The following is a 24565-nucleotide window of genomic DNA, read 5'->3' as shown; positions in this document are numbered from 1 at the left end:
TTTACACTGTATTATCTCTCTTTTGATCCGCAACCTAGCTGATTTGCCTGCTTGTCAAATAAAAAAATAGGACCAGCTCATTGTTATAAAAAGAAAATGTATTTTAATTGTTTTACCCCTTCCTTTATTTTTTTATAATACTAGCTTACCGCCCGCGGCTTCGCCCGCTTTGTCTGAAACCTAATAAATTATATACTAAAACATTCTTCTTGAATCACTCTATCTATTAAAAAAACCGCATCCAAATCCGTTGCTAAGTTTTAAAGATTTAAGCATACAAAGGGACATAAGGAACAGAGAAAGCGACTTTATTTTATACTATGTATACGTAGTGATATGTACCTACGCACAGACTTAAAAGTCATAAATTATTTTTGGGTTACAATGAAACAATAGTTAAATAAATGTGTTTTAATAAATCAGGTACAAATTAGTTCTTTGGTAGTAGCTTGTTCAGTCATTGCGGGCCGTTTTATTATCTGTAACAAAATTAAACAATTTGATATTATCTGTAACAATAGTATCAAATAATGTTACATTAATTAATGATTTTAATAATCATTAATTAACGTAACATTCAAATTTCTTATTCAAAATAGGTACTATCTATGTAATAAAATTAAATTACATAATTTTCCCATTAACATAGTCTAATTTTCATAATTTTCAATAATAAAATAGCTATCAGTTACCGTGTACAAAAAAGTATTATCAATTGTTAATAATTAAAGGGGAGTTCACACAGAGCGTAGCGAGCAGCCTCGCGAAGCAGCTCTGTCAGTGTGTACGTGGCTCGGCTGAGGAAAGCACTTGTGAGTTACATAGTAAAATTGAATTGTAATATTGACATGATTTTAAAAGAGCAACTATGGAGTTACTTGCCGTTTCTCTCCATAGATACTGCTTTCCGAATCGGTGGTAAATGTTACAAATATGTAATGACCTGTGGTAATGACGATTCGAAAGTGCTTCTAAAAGAAGTCTAATTGAATAAATAAATGTTTGAGTTTGACGTCATTTTTCACAGCCGAGCCATGTCCATACTAACCAATTTGTGGAGTTAGAATGTTACTTAATCGTTTTGCTTTCGCCAATTGAAGGCTTTAACTGGCTGACGGATAGTCGAATGACCAATGATATTACGTATATAATATACAAACAAGAGGTGAACCTGTCAGGTGTACCGTATTGCAGGCATTAGTGACATTGGAACCCTGCTGGTTCGTGTGGTAAATGCTTCGCGAGGCTGCTCACCCTGTGTCTACCAACCTAATTGATAATTAAGGAGAACAATTATTGTCTCGCTCATTTGATGTTTAATGCAATTGACAGGATAATTACTGTATTGATCAAAGTTTTATAATTACAATTCGAATGTGAATTTAATATCATATTCGATTGCGAACATTTCGTTGCAGTCAGTCCATCATTTTGATCGACTTCACAAAAGAAGGTGGAGGCCCTTAGTTTGTCAGTTTTTTGTCAGATATTTCATCGAATGCTGATGCCCCCGGCTTGGTCCCTAATGGTAAAAATATTTGTAAAATCACCCCCGTAGTTTTTGTGTTATATCGTGATAAACAAAAATCTGCCCTCCTTTTCATTAATATAGATTAACGACTAAAACATACCACTTTTTTCATTATTTTCCGGTTCATTCCAAGATTGAGTTACCGATGTTGCGAACAGCACAAAACACAAGTTGGTCAAGAAATAAATGCCAGATGAAAGGAAGAAACATTTCCTCCATTCTGCGGGATCAGTCTGTAAAGGAAATTGAACATTTTTAAAGTTTTCAACTCAAATATCGATAAAATAGTAGGTACTGTGAAGGTATTGGTATGACAATCTAATGATGCAAAAGTCTTTTATTGAAGATAACTTTGTATTAGCATAGACAAATATAACCTTTTATTAGTCCATGGTATTAGTAGTGAAGTAAAAATTATGTAAATGTTAATGACAATTATTGCACGATGATGATATTACCACAGTATTACAAATCTTATATATAAAATTCTCTTGTCACAATGTTAGTCTGCATACTCCTCCGAAACCGGTGGACCGATTCTCATGAAATTTTCTGTGCATATCGGGTAAGTCTGAGAATCGGCCAACATCTATTTTTCATATGTACCACGGGCGAAGCCGGGGCGGACCGCTAGTTACTATATAGATTCTTTGTTACTGCTTCGGGAGTGGTGCATCAAAATGTGGCTAATTAGCAACAATTTCCTTTAGTTCTCTCTTTTTGCTCACGACTGAATCATCACACATGTTATATTACTTTGACGTTGATGGAATTTCATTTATGTCGATGACTTTTCAATTTTTTGAGAGCTTTAAGGCATCTGTTAAGCAATTTGGGCGACGGATAGTGTCTGGCAGTATTGACACCTAATTTTTACTGTATATCATAAAACATCAGTCATCGAAAAATACGTGAAGTAAGTACTGCTTTTATGAACTTTGATCACGTGACATCTGGAAATTGGCCCATTGACCAAGCTAGCGGGTAGGCGTTCGATGGTAGCACATACTAACACTGCCCAATCGTCCATATTTCATCCCTCAGAAAATAGGTGAGGTTTGGCGGTCCTGAGATCTTGTACTATTTATATTTGCTAATATCATTGTTTCACGTACCGGAAGGAAGTTAGCGCGGAAAGTTTATTTTTTTTAATTATTAATATCTCAAAAAATTGCTCCTTAAATGCTCCATCAGAATCTGTAATTGCTCCACTTCTATAATTATTAGTTTATTTATAATAAATTAAAAAAAAATCCAAATACTGAAAACTTGATTTCCCTATAGAATGAAAAATATTCACTTTTCATAGAAAATTTTTTTGCAAAAAAATTGCTCCCGATTTGCTCTATCAATTACAAAAAAAAATTATTTAATTTTGATAATTTTTACAATAATTAACTGAAAAACTATGTTTGCATAGTAAACTACTGCGCTGTGACGTCATCAATTATTGTCGTTGCGACGCATAAGGGCCATATTTACATGTATCAGCACTGCAGCGATATCTGTAGACCTTAATGTTTATGTTTTCTTATTTATATTATTTACTAGATTTCCGCCCGCGGCTTCGCCCGCGCAGTCAAAGAAAAGCCCTCATAGTTCCCGTTCCCGTGGGATTTCCGGGATTGCGTCATTTTCTCGAGATAGCCTATGTCCTTTCTCGGGTATCAAAATATCTCCATACCAAATTTCATGAAAATTGGTTCAGTAGTTTAGGCGTGATTGAGTAACAGACAGACAGACAGAGTTACTTTCGCATTTATAATATTAGTATGGATAGTGATTGAGTCAACAATTGAATAACAAGTGTAAGTACTATTTTATTCAATAATAATGAACAATTAATAAATATTTCTACTGTCAATCATCATCAAAGTATTGAATTGGTATTAATAATTGAATTTGAATTTCTGTTTACTATAAGAAAAATTAATATGCACTTTTTATTTCAGGGTGTGAAGGGATTCAGTCAAGGAGTTTTAAATTATTGAAGAGTGGTAATTATTTAGAAGTAGGGTTCGCGAAAAAAATTGAGCCCTACTTTTATATAATCACCTGAAAATTTTTCACTAGAGTATAATTAATAATTCTTTATACTTAATTATATAAAGAATTATTTTTGACAATAGGTTTTACATAAAAATTTTACTTATTACATAAATTAATTATTAAGTTTCATCTAGCAAAAGTTGAAAGAAACAGATATTATTATGTATTTAAAATCATTCTTATCATAGGTATGTTTATAAACATTTCCCTACCCATCCCTAAACTCGCATATTACGTTTATTCGTATTATTAAAACTTCAAGTAATTTTTAATTAATTTGTGTTTCAGTCGCTTGTTTCATCTTTCGGTGTCAAGTTGCTATCGTTTGCGGGAACTATGCGGGTTTTCCTTTGAAAACGCGGGCGAAGCGGCGGGCAGAAATCTAGTAAATAATATAAATAAGAAAACATAAACATTAAGGTCTACAGATATCGCTGCAGTGCTGATACATGTAAATATGGCCCTTATGCGTCGCAACAGCAATAATTGATGACGTCACAGCGCAGTAGTTTACTATGTAAACATAGTTTTTCAGTCAACTATTGTAAAAATTATCAAAATTAAATAATTTTTTTTTGTAATTGATAGAGCAAATCGGGAGCAATTTTTTTGCAAAAAAATTTTCTATGAAAAGTGAATATTTTTCATTCTATAGGGAAATCAAGTTTTCAGTATTTGGATTTTTTTTTAATTTATTATAAATAAACTAATAATTATAGAAGTGGAGCAATTACAGATTCTGATGGAGCATTTAAGGAGCAATTTTTTGAGATATTAATAATTAAAAAAAATAAACTTTCCGCGCTAACTTCCTTCCGGTGTTTCACGTCAATAAAATCTCTCTTCGTCCCGAATATACGTCACGTGAGGCGTCATACGTTATCTATTGCGAATAACATTTATTATATAAATCTTATCGTATGATAAGACGACCCCACAAACACTTGTGATTGTAAAAGTTTTGTTATGCCCATATACAGCGTGTTACAAAATAGTGTAAGAAAATTATTATTAATTCTATGATGATTAGGATGATTATTGTTAATTTTATCAGACCAGCTTCCTGGCCGCAGCTTTCTTTCTTGCAGTTTTATATTGACGTGTTACAGAATTAATATAATCCCCTTTTTATTTGCTAAAGTCTGATTTATTGTTAAATACATTCTCATTAAAAATCGAGATTAAGGTAATTTTTAATTTTTTTACAGTTGAGCCAATACGAGAATAGTTATGATTATATATATAACTTACTAGAGGTTGTAAAATTTATTGTTTATCTGTGGTAACAAAATATTGTCTCTGTGCAAACTTGCGTCATGTGTGTACTCTTCCTTATACTGCAATTAAAGATGTCTGACCGCTACCATACCTGTGTTTTATTAGGTTATGGGCCCAGAGCAAATTAAAAAAATAGTCTTTTTGAGTAAATTAAAAATTTGTGCAGTTACAATGGCAGGCAATTATTCGTTGAACGTTCCAAGGTTGAAGGGACGAGATAACTACGATGATTGGGCATTCGCCGTAGAAAACTTCTTAATCCTCGAAGGCATCGACATTAAGAACAGTGCTAACCTAAGTGAACAAGATGATCGGAAGGCTAAAGCAAAGATGGTGATGACTATCGACCCATCGCTCTACGTACACATCAAGAACGAAACAAAAGTGCATAACTTGTGGGCAAAATTAAAGGCGTTATTTGACGATTCCGGATTTACGCGTCGTATCAGCTTATTAAGAACATTAATTTCTATACGTCTTGAAAACTCGGAATCGATGACTGCGTATGTGACCCAAATAGTGGATACTTCTCAAAAGCTTAAAGGTACCGGTTTCGAAATAAATGATGAGTGGGTCGGTTCGCTTCTATTAGCCGGTTTACCCGATAAGTTCGAGCCCATGATAATGGCCATTGAGCATTCCGGAATGAACATGAGTGCAGATACAATAAAGACTAAGCTGCTAGATATGAGCGCAGGGACCGAAATTAAAACCGAAGGAGCATTCTTTTCAAAAGATTCTCGCCAAAATCAAAATGGCGGGAAACGAACGCACGTGTCAGCATCGAATAGGCAATCGAATAAGCAAGTCAGCCATTTTGACGGAAAGCCGGTGGTAAAAAATATTCGTTGTTACAAATGCAAACAAGTCGGACATTACAAAAATCAATGTCGTTTCTCAGAAAAGAATAAACAAGTAAATGCATTTAGTGCAATGTTCCTAACGGGAAAATACAGTGACAAAGACTGGTATGTAGACTCAGGTGCTAGTACGCATATGATATCGCAGTCGAGCAAATATATGCTAAAAAATATATCGTATAATACTGAGCCTCGAAGTATAGTGGTGGCTAACAATGAAATCGTGCCAGTTATATGTTCCGGTGACATAGAAATTACCACGAAAGTGCGAAATAAGGAGCATAAGGTAAATGTCAACAATGTTTTATGCATACATAACCTCACTACAAACCTTCTATCCGTTAGTAAGATGATAAGTGTTGGCAACAGAGTTATTTTCAAAGAAAATGTATGCTATATTTATAATCAACGGAATGAATGCATTGGAGAAGCTAACTTAACAAATGGTGTGTATAAGTTGAACATTGTGAAGTCAGATCAACTGTTAGCAGCGACGGCAGTGACTTCTAGTTGGACATGGCACAGACGGCTTGGCCACATTAACAGTAAAGACTTAAATATCATGAGAGATGGAGCAGTAGAAGGCTTATCATTCCAAGATAAGGCAGAAATCAGCAGAGCTAATTGTACTGTGTGCTGCGAGGGAAAGCAAACCAAACTACCTTTCCCTACAAGTTCATCACGGAGTGATAATATTCTTAATATAGTACATGCAGACCTCTGCGGACCTATGGAGAATAAGTCGCTCGGACAGGCCAGATACTTCCTTCTGTTAGTGGATGACTATAGTCGGATGGCTTTTGTGTATTTTTTAAAATGTAAAGATGAGACATTCTATTATTTCAAGCAGTTTAAGAGCTTAGTAGAAAATCAAAAATCTACAAAAATAAAGATTTTAAGAACAGACAATGGTGGAGAATTTTGTTCAGCACAAATGGAAAATTACTTAAGGCAGACTGGAATTATACACCAGAAGACAAACCCATATACACCTCAACAGAATGGGCTTTGTGAGAGGTATAATAGATCAATTGTTGAAAAAGCTAAATGTCTCTTATTTGATGCTAAATTTGATAAAATATTATGGGCGGAGGCAGTTCAAACTGCAGTATATCTGAAGAATAGATCTCCAGCTGCGGGTCTTCAGCATCATACCCCGTTTGAACTATGGACTGGAAAGAAACCAGATGTCAGCCATGTACGAGTCTATGGCAGTTTAGTTATGACTCACATACCTAAAGAAAGGCGATTGAAGTGGGACAGAAAGTCAAAAAAACTATTTTTAGTTGGATACCCTGAAAACGTCAAAGGGTATAGACTGTATGATCCTGAATCACGCACTGTTTCAGTGGCAAGAGATGTTGTGGTCATGGAACCGGAAAATGACAGTATGACAACACAGGTGATAGTGCAGGAGAGCACTAAGGAACAGCAGGATTCAGTGGGGGATCAACAGTCAGACAAGTCTAGTGATCATGAAGAAGATGTGCACTCACATTATCATGACAAGACTTTTATACCAGATGGATCCAGTTCAGGATCAGAGGATAGTTTCCAAGAGTCAAATTCATTTTCGCCAGATGAGTCAATGATTGCAAATTTACCTTCCAGTAGCATTAAAATTCCAGAGAAACGTGTAAGGAAAAAGCCAGAGTACTATGGTAGGGCTAACTTATGTGCTAATGAAGTGTCAACTGATGAGATCTCTTTGAGTGATGCGATTAATGGTCCAGATAGTGTGCGGTGGCAACAAGCAATCAAAGAGGAGTTGCAATCATTTAGTGATCGAGAAGCTTGGGAACTCGTAGATAGGCCAGTGAATAAAACAATAGTGAAGTGCAAGTGGGTTTTTAAAATTAAATATGATTGTGAAAACAAAGTGAGATATAGAGCGAGACTTGTGGCGAAGGGTTTTACACAAAAAGAAGGTATGGACTATAAAGAGACCTTTTCACCTGTTCTCAGATATTCTACTTTGAGACTTTTGTTAGCTTTAAGTGTAGATAAGAACCTAGATTTAATACACCTTGATGTACCTACTGCCTTTTTAAATGGTTCATTAGATGAATGTATCTATATGGAAATACCAGCTTGTTCAAATATGCCTAATTGTGAAAATAAAGTACTTAAATTAAAAAGAGCGATATATGGTTTAAAACAGTCAGCCAGAGCTTGGTATAAAAGAGTGGAAGTTTGTTTGTTAGAATTAGGTTACACCAAGTCTCAGTATGAACCTTGTTTGTTTATGATTTGTAATGGAAATGTTAGAGTATATATAGCATTATTTGTAGATGATTTTTTTGTGTTCCATAATAGTAAAGAAATATGTGATAAATTAATAAGTAAATTGACAACAAATTTTAATGTAAAAAATTTAGGCCAGTTGAAGCGTTGTTTGGGTATGAATGTAACTGTTAAAGAAGATTCTATTACTATAGATCAGAAAGATTTTGTAGATGTAATTTTAAAAAGATACAAAATGGAAAATTGTAAAAGTTCAGATACTCCAATGGAAAAGAATTTAAAATTAGATAGATCTAAATCTATTTGTCAAACATACCCATATCAGCAATTACTAGGTGCGCTAATGTATTTATGTGTTTTATCTAGACCCGATATAGCATATGCAGTGAGTTTCCTCAGTCAATATAATAACTGCTACGAAGAGACTCACTGGAAACATTTAAAAAGAGTTTTAAAATATTTAAGTAAAACTAAAGACTATGGATTGAAATTTGTAAAGGGAGAAAGTTCACTGATTGGCTTTGTAGATGCAGACTGGGCATCTTGTTCTATAGATAGGAAGTCCTATACAGGGTTTATTTTTAAAATGTCTGGAAGTGTAATATCCTATGAATGTAGAAAGCAAAAAACTGTTGCATTATCAAGCACAGAGGCGGAATATATGGCCCTCTCTGAGGCATGCAAAGAGGCTGTATATTTAAGAAATTTAATTATTGAGATAAGTGGAGGTGAAATTGTTAATACACCTGTCAATTTGTTAAGTGATAACCAAAGTTCACAGAAATTAGCATGTAACCCCTTGTTTCATAGAAGAACTAAACATATAGACGTTCGGCATCATTTCATTAGAGAATGTATTGTTAAAGAGTTGGTTAATATTTCTTATATACCTACATCTGAGATGCCAGCCGATATCCTAACTAAGAGTCTCTGTAGTGAAAAACATTATAAATTTATTAAAATGTTAGGTTTGTCAAGAATTTAATTGAAATGAAACTTTGATTTTGTTGTTATAAATATAAATTTTTGTGTACATTATTTTGTTAAGTGGGGGTGTAAAATTTATTGTTTATCTGTGGTAACAAAATATTGTCTCTGTGCAAACTTGCGTCATGTGTGTACTCTTCCTTATACTGCAATTAAAGATGTCTGACCGCTACCATACCTGTGTTTTATTAGAGGTCTGCCCCGGCTTCGCCCGTGGTACATATTTCGCAATAAAAGGTAGCCTATGTCCTTTCTCGGGTATCAAAATATCTCCATACCAAATTTGTGATTGAGTAACAGACAGACAGACAGAGTTACTTTCGCATTTATAATATTAGTATGGATATAGTATGGATTCAGGCAAAAGGATTGACAGGCTGATTAATACAGATGATAATTTAATATTATTACATTCTCAATGATGGTTGCTATACGGGTAAGATTTGCCTTCCACGAATTGAAGGAAATTAAGCGCGAAGGGAAAAATATCCCTCCTATAATTTCTATATAAAATGAGTTTGAGATTATATATTAAGTTGAATTCAAGAAAAGAGAATACAAAAATACACATTTGAGCACCCTGTATGTGTAGTGTCGTTGTTTTAATGTCGATAAGTCAATATAAGGATATAAGTTCTTGTAATGATAATATTATTAAACAGAATTCTTATGCAAATTCAGAGTTTTTTTACTAGATAATAGAAGCCTTATGACAACTTGAGATTAAAAAATTATCTTCGATATTTATTGATGTAATTCAATAATGCTGAATATTTCCTTTAACCTTAATTTTATCTTAACCTAGAAAACTTAAATTCCAGAAGAATTTGGTTTTCCTTAAAGTCTCGCCTTTCCTTCTCTATTCGTTGATATCCTTATAACATTTATATCAGACAAATTATTTGTACAAATAAATAAAATGTTTGTTAAAACTTTTAAATAGCTTTTAATGAATGTACTTTTGAAAGCGACTTCGTATCAGTTCATCATTTGAATTGACCTATCTATTATTGTTATTTCATTGAAAATTATGGAAACCTTGCAGTATTGTCAGTCAGTCGAACATAATCAAGATCAAGCTTAATAAATTTGTAACAAGGTTAAAACTAGCTCTTAATTAATAAAATAGTTTAAATCAATAACAGTTTCAATACTAATATATTCTATAGGATAGCTGTAAATAAGATATTATCAATAGACCAGCAATTCAGACCCGGAACGGTTCAATACATTTCTATCAGAAACCAAATACCTTTTGAATAAGGTTTGATTGACGACGATATAGCCCCAGTAATTATTTTGAAGTAGGCAATGGGTTCTGAGAATTATTGGTATTATTATTATTGATATACAAACGAATAGCAAGCATTTTAGTATTAACTAGGTCACTGGGATATTATAATAACTGAAAAGTGTATTATTTTAAATGGAATTGATTATGCAATTAGTAGGTAAGAATCTTTTTATGCTTAAAAAGAGTAAACGTAAAATATATTTATTACTAGATTAAGTATGTTATAGATCTCGTTAAAGCTAGTTAACACATTCAAATATAATTTAAGACAAGATACCAGATTCGTGCTCTGCATTAAATACATCTACAAATCATATAGTAAAAATAATTGAGTTATTTTGTTGTCTAATGATAAAGAAATTCATCTAGTATGATACATGTCGCTTTTTTTATTTAATTGTAGGATACCAAGAAAAGAAAACGGATGTAAAAAGTAAATAATTTGGAAAATCCAAAAGTGCACGCCTCCTAATTTTTTTAAAATAATTATTTATTAATTAATATTTTTGTTTATTTAATAACAATTAAACCACATCGAATCAGACCCTGAAAAATGAAAAGGTTCTATTCCTGAGCATACTCAAGCGTAAGAGAAAAAAAAAAGACTCGATTAGTAAAGTATTTCGGTCGCTATCGTGTTAACAAGAAAATCCTCCGCACATACAGACACTCGGACGTCCAAGACAGAACTTTTTTAAACTGTTTTTTAACTAGTTTAAATAACAAAAATGACATCAAAAATATCGTGAATGTTAAAAATAGTGTTTTTTCTTAATATGTGTGTGTATGTTTTATCTTACAAGTGCAATGTATGATACATAAAGACATTTTAAGTTTGAAAAATCAGATGTTTTGCGCGAAGTGACAGTAGTACCCACCTCAACGCTTCGCTTATGAGGCGTGCAATTAGACGAATTAAATAATGATTGACTAACCTCATCTTCAATTATAACACCCCATATCAAGGGGGAGATAAGCGACACGATGTTTGCAAAGCAGTTTGAAATACCCATCAGAGAGGCACTAAAGTTTGGTGCCATATCTATTAAGACCAGCTGAAAGAAGAAAAATGGAATATGTCATTTATAAAGATGAAATAAAATTATGGACCAAGATGTGATCCTTGTGGTACTCTAACTCTTGTTATCTATCTAGAATTGTTTATACTAATGTAAGTGTTGGCAAATCAAACAAACAAAATAGTGGTGTAACTTCTGTTTTTATTATTAGATTTATAGACCAATTACATATACCTTTTAATATTAATTGATATTTTTGTATGTACTTATATGTAAAAGTAAGTCTTAAATTATTTATTTTAATACTTACTGTGTATCCTGTATAGTGCCCTGCGTTCATACCGACTGTTATAGTTAGCATTATTACTGCTACTAACATATTTCCTTCTGGCATATAGGATAAGCCGATAAGAGCTATTGCAGGTCCCCATAATCCTGAAATTATTCATCATATTATTTGTATTATAGTTTGGTTGTTTGTTACTCCTTCACGCAAAATTGCTTAACCGATTTTCATGAAATTTGGCACACCCACAGAGCGTAAATTGGACATATAATAGTTTGACAGATAACAGTTTTTATCTCGAGTAGATAGACCAAATGCTTACTAAAACAGACCTTTGTTACATTTCATTTAGAATATTAGAACAGAATACCCTCGTTATATAAACTAAATTAAACTTGAATTTTATTATTTAAAGGTAAGAAACACTAATATGAATATTTGCAAATATTTTTGCGTGGCGATAATATTTTTATATATTGTCCACGTGGATGACGCGGGCGAAGCCGCGTGCGGAAATATAGTAGATAATAATTGCGGGTTCATATAGGTAATAGGTTGATGAAGTTTTGGTTAGGTATTATCCTGCTTCGTGTAGTTTCCTTCATCAATAACGGAATCATTGATGTAGAGACTGTTAAAACTGACTATCTTTGAAAGGCCACAGCTTAGTTGTTATAAGGTTTAGAGAGTTGCGGTTAGGCTTAAATTGTTGCAAATTTTATTAGCTTCATTTATGTAGTGAATGTTACTTGTCGGAAACGCATAGTTTATGACTTTTAGAGCAAAAAGTGAAAAAAGTCCAAAATTTTCGCAGTTTTTCACGTGGTGCGCGGCGAGCACAACTTTTTAGAAGTTGCAAATTGGGATTTACATCACCCTAACTGATCCAAACAACATACCAAAAATGCAGAACTACATCGTGCTTTGCGAATTTAATGTTAATTGTTAAGTAATTTCCACTGGCCTACTATGTACAATGTACATTTATATTAATTCCATGATTTATATTTACCTATACTATTAAATAGCTTTCTTGTGTTAGTAACATTGAGCCATCCACGTCTGATTATTACATCGGTCATCATGCCCATGGGAAAACTCAGCACATACATAGATAAATAAGGAAGAGCTGATAGCATTCCATTCTGTAACAAGATAATATAATATTATTGAAGTAAAACCTCTTTATGCGCGTTGAGAGGCGTCATGGCAATACCGTCACGTCACGGAGTAAGGCGACAATTTCGGAACTTTTAATCTTGCCAAAGAGGCTTCACTTTTGACACGTGTGCTCGGCACTCACGCTCTATTTATTTATTTATTTATTTTATTTTATTCATAATTATTATTAAATTAAAAAACCCGACTGCTCATTATGTCACTACCACCCAAGAAGCTTATATCTTAAACACTGGAGATTTCGGTATGAACATTTGACGTGTAACAAGAAAATTGTTGTGTTCTATCACTTTCACACCTAACTTGGTATTGCCACTGTTAATACGAAGTTTTCCCAAGGCTACTATGTATGCTGTAATATTCTGTGCAAAAGGTTAGTTTTTGTACATGAGTTTGTTGATAAATTGCCAACAACGTCATTCAGAAGCATTGTTGGATGAGACAATTATTATTTATGCCAAATAAATTAATAAGTATCTGAACCAATTATTAAAAAGCGATATTCCCTGATTATGGGTAGTAACCATAATAAAATTGTAGCAACTCTCACTTTGACAATATGACATAAGTGTCAAAAAAATTGCGTCGCTTCGAATATTTAAGTTAATATTGTTGCGTATTTAATAAATATTTTCCGAATATTAATAATGTATTGCATTGTGAAAAATTGCAGAAGTTTTTGGACACCAAATTCTGGCCTATAATTTCACAGGCAAGTGTATATTTACGTTATTTACAATATTCCTCAATACTCATGCATTTACCTGTTTAGAATCATTTTAATGGCAAAAATCGTCAAATTTATCATCATTTTACTAAGCAATCATGTTAAATAAGTTATTTTCCTAATACTTTCATCATTTTTCAACAAGTTTTCAACAAACAAATTTAACAAGTAAGGTAACCATGATGATGGGTTTTTACGGATAGCGACGATAATATATTGCTAAACAATATTATGATGAACATTTAGAACACCATTTAAAAAAATTTTATACTAGTAATGAAACAACACACGACATCGGTATTGGTCTCACATATTGTGGTTTGTTCTTTTTTACATTGAAATTTATACTTTTTAACCTAATACCTAAAACCTAAAACCTTTTTTGTTTTACGTATTTCAGCTTTCCAAAAATGAAATAAAAAGAAATAAATGGCTGTCCATAGTGCCTATCAAGGGCAAAATTTATCAACATGCCAGAATATGCAGTTTGCATTTTAAGCCTGAGGATTACGGTCCAGAAAAAAAATACCTTTTGAAAAGTGCTACACCTTTTTATTTACCACATTCTTGTTACTGCGTCTCAACTGATAAAGTAATTCTAATTATATTATAATTAACCACCATGAAACCATTAGTAACCGTAAGTACAGCGCCTGAAAGACATACGAATTTCTGAAAACTGTAATATCGTTACCACACATCAACACTAGCGATGCAACTCTCCCTTTGGAATATTGAAAAGTTTTAGACTGAAGCTTGAGTAACCAAAACGATGTTTTAATGTATGTAGCACTCATTTTAATTAAAAAATCGTAGTATGAGATCAAAAGTTATCAAGCGTTATTTAAAACTATCATTCTCTACCAATTAAAATGGTATGTACCTATAAAGATGATAATTATTCATGTAAGTTGACCAGTAATATTATAATATAAATACTGTTAAAAATATATGTCGTTATTATTTATAGACCATGATTTTTAGTTTTTTTTTATTTCGAAAAATCCTGAATATACAAACCAGTGTGGTCACCCACAGAAAAAGACAAAAAACAACACTGACGTCATTCAAGGTTATATTTTCTTGTGACAAGTTAATGGTCATAGTGCAATCTCCAGTGTATTAGATATAAGCTTCTTGCTACCACCATTCTGATGATTACAACGACACAAGTCAAAATCCATCTAAAGGGATAGATAGGGCATGCCAAAGAAATATACATACATATTACACTCGTAAGTTTAATATGGACAGATTTAATATTATATTGATGTTCACAAATTTCATTAGAATTCTAATAAAAACAGCTTCAAGATCGTTTATTGGATTTATTTATATTCCTTCACGGAATTAATATGAAATATTTACTTAATTCGCTCATATTAGGTACTCATATTTCATATCCTTGTACTAAACTAATATAATATCTTTAACCATACCTAGCTATAAAGCCGCACCTTACAATTATTATTAGTTAAGTTTTGCCTTTTTTTTCGTGTTTTTTAAACGCAATAAAGAATTTTCATTCTTCCGTTCATTATTTTCTTTCTCTTACTTTCTATAGAAAATATATAAAGATACTCACTTTACTCAATTTCACGTCCATTACTTTAGCCATATAAGTGGGCATTTCTGTCATCAGCGCTATGAAGCCCCAGTTCTGGCCACAGTGAGCTGCCACTGCTGCCCAGAACGGTAGGCATTTGATGATCTTCTTGAAGGGCGTTGGGTGATTCTGTAAACGGTTATAAGAAATATATTAGTATTAGGTAAACTTTTTTTTAATCAAAACTATTTATCTTATTTAATAGCGCATACAAAGTCCCGTAAGATCTTTCCCTCTATTCACAAAGTTAGTGTCAGTAAATATCAATTATTATAATAATTATCAGACATTTTTGTATGATAATTAATAATTATCCATCTCCACCCAAAAGATAATTCCTGTAATTTTAAATTAAAAAGTCTTCTTTCAACTAATCTAGAAAATTAACATAGTTTCAAATACAATAATTTCCTTACCTTTTGTTTTTCCGTCCTTCCCAAAGACGCCTGAATGTACTTCAGTTCGTCTTGCTTAATAAACCCGGATTGTTCCGGGGTCGCTGCTCCCAGGATAACATATCCAATTGTCCAGATGATGCCCAGAGCTCCATTCACGTAGAAAATTGACTGCCAGCCAAATGCTGTCGCCAGAAGACCCGATACAATGTTTTGCGTGAAAATTCCTAATGTACTACCTGTATATATAAAAGAAAGTCATGTTAGTTACTCCACTTAAAACTCAAGAACGGCTGAACCGATTTAGCTGAAAATTGGCAGGGAGGTAGTTTAGAGCCAGGAGAAGGACATAGGATACTAAATATGTATCACGGGCGAAGCCGGGGGGGACCACTAGTAGTTTTAAAAAGAGAGTCTCTTGCCTCTCCTGGAGCAAACCCTCAGAACTGTGCTCTACGCTCTGTGCATATGCATAATTAAAAAAAAAAACAACTTTGGTAACTAGCAATGTATAACGTAGCAATGTTTAATTTTTGGAGACACTTTTATGAAGAACTTAATAACTATATTTGAACAATATGAAGTAAAAATAATTGAATTTTTATAGTCGGTGTAGTTTAAGTATATTCGATGATATTAAAATGCCAAGTATAAAGTTTTTTCCAGCACTTCTCTATAGAAATTTTAGCATTCCAAACCGGTGGTAAATTGTATTATGTATTTTGACGATTCAAAAGCGCTTCTTGAAGTCTATTTGAATGAATAAAATATGTTTTGAGTTTGAGTATAATGTTTATGTTTTTTTTTATTCAATTCGCTTAAAAACAATTATTATATTGTGAGTGCAGATTTAATTAAATGCATAAGGTTTCTATGTATATTAAAGTTCCCCTGAAGTTATACAGCCAAGCTATAAAACTATGTATATTATTATGCAAGCTTCGTCGTCTCATACTGCTCAATCCGTGTCTTGGAATTTAGTTATTTCTCTAACACTACAGTTGCTCAAACAATAGTAATCTAAAGTACAGTCTGTTTTAGAAATACTTAACCTAATCTTACGTTCGTAGTGAACGTAGCTTAAGTTATTTTCTTATTATTTAAATAATATTATTCACTTTATTTGCATTAAAACATATAGCACTAGGTACTCCACTTTAACAATTTTTGAAAGAGACGAAGAGCATCCTTAATTTTCATTTGACAAGTTTAAGCAATAACGATTAAAATGTGAGTACATTCTTAGATAATAATCAACCTTTAGGCACAGAATACTTAATAAATTAATAGTAGCTTGAGCTAAAGCTGCTTTCGGTATCTATTTTAAGCATAGTCAATAATTTGTTGTTTGTGTTCAAATAAATAATCAACAGAAAGCGCTATTTAGATAATTTTATTTCTTACATCCATGTCTAAACGATTATAATATTAATTCTGCACAGCAAATGCATCGCAAAGCCAAGGGTTAATAGTTATTTTAGAAGCCGACATAAACATTAGCAGAATTTCGCATTCAAGGAACATTCGGGAACATTAAATTCCCGGCAATTAGCGCCTGTAGTGTTCACATATTGTTATAAGGAACTGGGGAATATTGCTTCGTAGAATTAGTTGGCTAAACATTCTGGATAATCTTATTAGATTTTCAGGAAACAACTATTGTTTTTTTAAAGTGAAACATTTATTACATCGTCTCAAACTTTTTGGTCTGTGTAGCGCATGTCGCGTGTATCGCGGCTGCCGAGTAGGTATACCTACTCGGCAGCCGACCGTCACGCGACATGCGCTACACAAAGCAGTGTTCGGAACCGTTCGAACAGTTTCACTTTTACCGTGGTTTCATAAAACCACACAACATTTTTTTGTTTGTAGGTGCAGGTATCAGAAATGATGACGGTAAAAAAACTGGTCTTAAAATGAAAATAAACAAAAAAGAGCGTGTGTGCCGAGCACACGTGTCAGAAGTGGAACCTCTAAGATTAAAAGTACCAAAATCATCGCCTTAATCCATGTCGTGACGGTATTGCCATGACACGACCTTGAAATTTTACTCTCAACGCGTTTAAAAAGTTTCATTTCAATAATAAGGCATTACAATTTTATTCTAACAATATTGTTAATGTGAAAGTAAGTGCGGATGGATGTATGTTTGTTAATTTTTCACGAAAAAACTACGGAACGGATTTGGATGAAAATTTACTGTAATTATCTCTTCACGAATAAGGAAGTTAATCTTTGTTTTTAAAAAATTACGAATCCCTGCTAATAAAGACGTTCTTAAAATAGTGTACACCGCATTATGCGAATCAATTATTGGTTACTGCATCACCGCTTGGGGAGGTGCTCCGAAAAACAATATTCTACAAGCCGAACGAGCTCAAAGAGCAGTGATTAAAACTCTTCTCAACAAACCCTTCAGATATCCAACGAAACAAGTATACACTGATTTTAAGGTACTTACTGTGCGCAAAATGTATATACTCCGGGCAATGATGAAGAAGCATAAAAGCCTTCCCGCAACTAAAAGTAAACTCTCTGATAAGAGGCGACCCCCACCGATATGTCCAGTCGTATATACAAATACTAAGCTTGCAAAAAGACATTACGACTACCTAAGTGCACATCTATATAATAAATTACATAAGACACTTAATATACACAACATGAACACATTACAATGTAAGTCCATCCTAACTAATTACCTTCTAGAGCTTAATTATGATGAATGTGAACACTTGTTAGATCACTATGTTATTTAATCCAAACTACAAACTAGAAAACACACACACACACACACACACTCTTACACACACACGCACACCCACACACACACACACACACACACACACACACTCAATACGTATATCCTTTCTTTTAAATTCTTTTAGATTTTTAGTTAAATTTCTCTCATATATATTTTTTTTTTATGCAAAGAGTTTATTCTTTAAAGTTATCAAATTTTCGGCTAAAGTGATACTTGCATAGTATAGAATTGCTATAATATTCAGGTATATATCTTGTACCAACGGACGGATAAATGTCTCCTGTAACACAGGACATTTCCTAGCATAGGAGACATTGTTCAAATATTGCAATTAATTGTACCTACAGCTACGGTTTATGTTTTACTTATATGTAAGTTATCCTATAATTGCATGTACATGTATATTTTTTGTTGTCAAATAAAGAATTTATTATTTATTATTATTATTATTATAATACATGTTATAAATCAGAATAACATTATATGAGTTATAGAAATACACGATTATGGCCACGGGTTCGACCGCGAGTCAAATCGCGTGCCACACCTAGTAATTCAACATTTGATAAATTATATGGCTATGGAGATTCTCATGAAGAATATCGTTTAGACCGCCTGCAATTTACGTGTTCAAAAGTGCATGGAAAATTCAACCATCTTGAATGCAATTGACGTAAAGAGATCTTTAGAGGGACATATTTTTTGTAAGGAAGGTAAATCTCAAAGGGTATGCTTGTATGGAGAAGCGCTGACGCATTATAACGAGCAGTACCTAGATGTATCGTAGAAAAGGTACAGCTCAAATGCTTGTGCAGTTAGTTATGTCACTTATGTGGTAGGTATCCGGATTAAATGTTTTTCTATGTTAGAGATTAGACGTGAGAGATTCAGATATACTAGACAATTATACAGGGTTAGTTTTCAATTACCAGCTAAAATTTAAAATTAAGATCTTGATATTAAACCAAAGGTACATTTGAAATATTGTTGTCGAATAAAAAAAAAATAATAGCATTCATTTGAAAATGTCTTAAAATTTTCCTAAATCGTAAACACGCGATAAGCTTATTGAGAATCAATGCACTTGTGTGCGTGCGCGCATCGCCAAATTTATGTGTGTGCTAACTTCTACCTATCTAGGTTGTTGAACTGAATTGTGCTTTTGTAATGTCCACACGTTCGATTTTTAGTGGCGGACGGGAATGAAATCTAATTAAAAAAAACGTTTTTTTTCATTAGATCGAAAATGTTATCGATTCTGAACCGTTTCTGAAAATTTGGCCGGTCATTGAAAACTAACCCTGTATAACACCCCTTTTCCTTATTAATAAAAATCGAATAATAGGCTGAAGAGTTTGCATTTGGTTGAACTAATCTCTAGAACTAAAAGTTCGATTTGAAAGATTTTTTCTGTGTTAGATAACCTATTTATGGAGGAAGGCTACTGAGGCTATATACACACAAAGACCGATAGGAACGGAGCACTGCGGGTAAAACCGTGGGACACAGCTAGTCATAAATATGAGAAGAACACAAATGAAGAATAAACGTACAAACATTGTAAGGAATTCAAAGTATTTTCTGTAGTACCCAAAGTAAATATTTCAATTGAAAATTCAATATCCATTTCCCATTTTACATTTTCAACAACACGAATTGCCGAAACAGAGGTGCTGGTTGGAACAAAGCAATTTGGTTTGAACACTCTTGTACCTATTTCGTTTCTATAATACAGTAGATAATATTTATTTTCCTTACTAAACCTTTGTATGAAATTTGCTATGTATAAAAAATATTAGAACTCACACAGACAAAGAGAAAATGAAAAAAGATGATATGATTTATGCCGTGTTTATGTGTAGGTAGGTATGATGTAAAAATAATTACATGGGTACTTTAACTAATTTGGTTTTTAACCGACTTCAAAAAAGCCTCCTCCTTTTTCTGTTCTCTCAACACAAGTTTCGTATACTGGAAAATAAAATAAAAAGTCGACAGGGTTACATTTCTGCCATGTCGGATCTATATTGAAAAAGCTTTAAACTAAAACGTATTATAGCTTTCAAAGCTGCCTAAAAATATTTTGAGATCAAACTATTAAATGATGATTGTGGCAAAACACAACTTATTAAACTAAGATCAGAGCCTTCATATGTTCAAAATAAGAAATATTATGTTCTTCAGTTTTTAAAATATAAACATAACAAATGTGAATGTATACAGAACAAAGTGTAAGTAGGTAAGTGTTACAAACTATCTATCTTGATAAAACTACACTTGAAAGTAAAGATTAAACTACTTATAAAAACTGCAACATTGCTATCAAACTCAAAATAAATTATTTACAATGTACAATATACTAGCGGTCCGCCCCGGCTTCGCCCGTGGTACATAATATTTCGCAATAAAAGGTAGCCATGTTCTTTCTCAGGGTCTAAAGATTATCTGTGCCAAATTTCATCAAAATCGGACCAGTAGTTTATGCGTGAAAACCATACATACACACATACAAACCTTTCCTCTTTATAATATTAGTATAGATTAACCAATATTCAGATTTTAACACGATTTTGACCCACTTAAAAATAAAAATTTAATTCAAACTTTGCACATTTATCAAAGATTGGTGACAATACAAATAATAATACAGTAATTTCATGAGTTGAGTACGTTTTAGTTTTATTTTTCAACCATATTTATTTACTAGATTTCCGCCCGCGGCTTCGCCCGCATTTTCAAAGAAAAACCCGCATAGTTCCCGTTCCCTTGGGATTTCCGGGATAAAACCTATCCTATGTGTTAATCCAAGTTACCTTCTATATGTGTGCTAAATTTTATTGTAATCGGTTCAGTAGTATTTGCGTTAAAGAGACAAATACACACACATCCTCACAAACTTTCGCATTAATTATTATATTAGTAGGATTGGTGACAATACAAATAATAATAGGTACAGTAATACACTAATTTCATGAGTTGAGTACGTTTTAGTTTTATTTTTCAACCATATTTATTTATTTGAAGGCAGTAATGTTTACATTTTACTGACTTAGTTTAAAATAATATACTTAAACCTACATCGATAACCACGCTAACAACTGCTGGAAAAAAAAAATTCTTGCACTAATTTTGAGTTTGCGAACAGACAGACGACTTAATTTTATACTTTGTATTAAAACATCTTCATATACCTGCATACACAAGCGTGCATAATGTTCCCTTCTCTTCTAACGGCACCCATTGGCTGAGCAGCTGATGCATAGAAGGAAAAAGGGGGGCTTGGAATAGACCTTGCAAGACTCGACACAGGCACACTAGCTTCCAATCTCCCTGAAAGATAGTTAATTAAAAGTGGGTCTTATTCTACTCATGTGTTATTAGGCTTCAATCATAAACATAATGTTAGGATTCGACTAATAAAATTGAGATGGAAAGAAAAAGGGATTAACTGTCATTTTCAAAACAAATGAATATTCATATTAAAGACTAGCTGCTCCGCGCGGTTTCACCCCCGTGGCTCCACCCCTGTTGGTCGTAGCGTGATGATATATAGCCTATAACCTTCCTCGATAAATGGGCTATCTAACACTGAAAGAATTTTTCAAATCGGCCCAGTAGTTCCCGAGATTAGCGCGTTCAAACAAACAAACAAACAAACAAACAAACAAACTCTTCAGCTTTATAATATTAAGTATAGATTCTTATTTAATTAACTTAACGATTTTATTTACATTGCTAGTAAATTGTCGTGATTTAAGTGATTGTAGGCTTTCAGATTCATATTATAAGTATGAGAATTTGATAATGGAAAAATAGAAAATGACGTGTCTCAAACTTAAAAAAGTACTAATATTTTTTTTATGATGTGCATGTTTACGACCTTAATTGTTATAAAGCTAAAACATTATTATTCTTAATATTAAAATTAAGACTTACTAATTTCCCAGCTATTGGCAGCATTAAAGACAATACAGCATTAGTGGACACAACGACGATTATCAAAATTTTCCCTCCAATTTTACCCGCCAAAACCCCGCTCGGGATTTGAAATACCACGTAGCCCCAATAGAAAGATGATAGAATAATCGATTGCGTGCCGTAGGTCCAATCGAAGTACTAAAACAAAATAAAGATATAAATTTTAGAGAAAAGAAAAAATTCGATCACGAGGCGGGATTCAAATCCGCGACTTTCGTCATTCGGGAATATTTTACATTTTTTAAATTTTTATTTATAAAGCATTTAAATGCTATACTGATACAACCAAAATATCAAATTCAACACAATAAAGGTAATTATTTTTCACATCTTTAACATCTGGTAAAAATAATGTCCTTTTTCTGACAACAATCATGTGCCATGAGACAGTGAAACATGGTTACTAAGAAGAATAATTATTATTACTAAAAACTCATGACGAATATAATTTGCACAGCTTGTTTTAAATTTACCTCTAGTATGTATGGAATTATTTTATATATTGTATGAAGTACTTATATACTGTAATAATCTTAAGAATGTCTAATAATTATTGTATTTTCTTCATCTCACACAAATGAAATAAAATTCCTAGAAATACTCATAATATTGCTTACGCCTCCGATGCGTACTTAGAAATGTGTACTTATAGTTAACTAGGTTTCCGCCCGCGGCTTCACCCGCGCAGTTAAAGAAACACCCGCATAGTTCCACTTTCCCGTGGGATTCCCGGGATTGCGTCATTTTCCCGGGATAAAAAGTAGCCTATGTCCTTTCTCGGGTATCAAAATATCTCCATACCAAATTTCATGAAAATTGGTTCAGTAGTTTAGGCGTGATTGAGTAACAAACAGACAGACAGAGTTACTTTCGCATTTATAATATTAAGTGTGGATATTAACTCGAGCGATAATCATTTTGATATTAATCTTTCTGTCCTAAAATAAAAAAAAATTGAAATCCTGTATAAAAATATTGTAATATTGCATAAAAATATTGTTTAGATACTACATAAATCATAATAATATCATTACGATTATATTGTAATCTTTAGCTGTGCTGCGCGGTTTTACCCGGGGACGAACCCTCGGGCAAGTATTTCCAAAGCTTTAATTTTACTACATCACTGGCAAGTATCGATAAAATCCATGCAGTGGTTTTTGCGTGTCTCTTAGCAACAAACATACATACATAATAGTCATTCTTACAAGCTTTCATGCTTATATTATTAGTTAGGAAGAAGTTGTATATTCATTTTACTTACCAAATCATTATCCGAATTCGTCATATCTACGATGGCTATACTCATATTAACCCTCATACAATATGCCAAAAGCATACCTAAGAATAAAAATAATGTTTGTACGTGTCGCACACCGAAACCCGCTGAAAAAAAATCATATTTTTCATAATCTTTAACATTATTTATTTATTTTGCTACTGCATAAAACCGGCTGCGGACCTGCAGCAGGGGCAATATTGGGATTGCACCCTTATTTGGTTCCATAATTGTAATGTGCATAGGCAAGTAGGGGCAATTTAGAGAGCAGCTGAAATTGCTCCAACCGCCGCGTAACCGAGATTGTTCCAATATTGCCCCTGTGGCAGGTACGTAAGTAGCCGGCTTGATATGGAAAAGTAAGACTGTTAATCTTCTTATATATAAAATTCTCGTGTCACAATGTTAGTCTGCATACTCCTCCGAAACGGGTGGACCGATTTTCATGAAATTTTCTGTGCATATCGGGTAAGTCTGAGAATCGGCCAACATCTATTTTTCATATGTAAGTACCACGGGCGAAGCCGGGGTACATATGAAAAATAGATGTACCTACAATGTACCTACGTTCCGCTTTCGCTTTACATGAAACATTTTTCACTATAACTTCCACTTCACTTATTTCAAGCGTTTTCCTTGTATTATACTTATTATTTTTAACATAATGTATAACATAACTTCTAAAATAATTTCAGCGAATCCTAACTTCAATGGATTCTATGTAGGTACTACATGTTATTGTATTCAAATAGAAATTCTATTGCTTTAAAAATAATACCAAATAAAATAAATAATATTGTAAAAAATTCTTTAACTTACGCGGCCTTTGATATTCCACTCCATTCCTCACCCCCATCTTTTTATTATTCTAATAAAATAAAAGATCTGCACGCCTAAACAATATTTTATAAAATGCAAAAATCCATCCATTTACAATTTTATTTATCTATCGTCTAACAATCAGAGCTATGGAGTCGTCATTCATCTAAAAAATTGTCTTCATTGGAACGAATTATTATGAATCTAAACAAAATTTTTGATACTGATGCTGTTGAGGAATCTAATTTATACGTAACTAGCTTTCCGCCC

At 32.9% G+C, this 24565-nt stretch overlaps 1 protein-coding gene across 1 annotated transcript; it reads right to left on the bottom strand.

The window, feature by feature from the left end:
- Positions 1-420: 420 nt before the first annotated feature.
- On the bottom strand, positions 421-24332 carry LOC149903199 (putative inorganic phosphate cotransporter). Its single transcript, XM_090108896.1, has 11 exons — positions 24296-24332; positions 23462-23583; positions 22156-22335; positions 21411-21549; positions 15477-15694; positions 15040-15189; positions 12561-12693; positions 11573-11697; positions 11179-11298; positions 1632-1764; positions 421-479 (listed from the first exon to the last, which is right to left on the bottom strand). Exons 1-11 carry the CDS (start codon positions 24330-24332, stop codon positions 454-456), a joined length of 1383 nt encoding a protein of 460 aa, XP_089965022.1. The 3' UTR covers positions 421-453.
- Between the last annotated feature and the right edge of the window lie 233 nt (positions 24333-24565).

Source organism: Colias eurytheme, chromosome 13 (genome assembly GCF_061535395.1).
Source record: "Colias eurytheme isolate Ceu_HAF_F1 chromosome 13, ilColEury1 Martin Lab GWU primary, whole genome shotgun sequence".
Lineage (NCBI taxonomy): Eukaryota > Metazoa > Arthropoda > Insecta > Lepidoptera > Pieridae > Colias > Colias eurytheme.
This window is presented reverse-complemented; position numbering and strand designations above follow the sequence as displayed.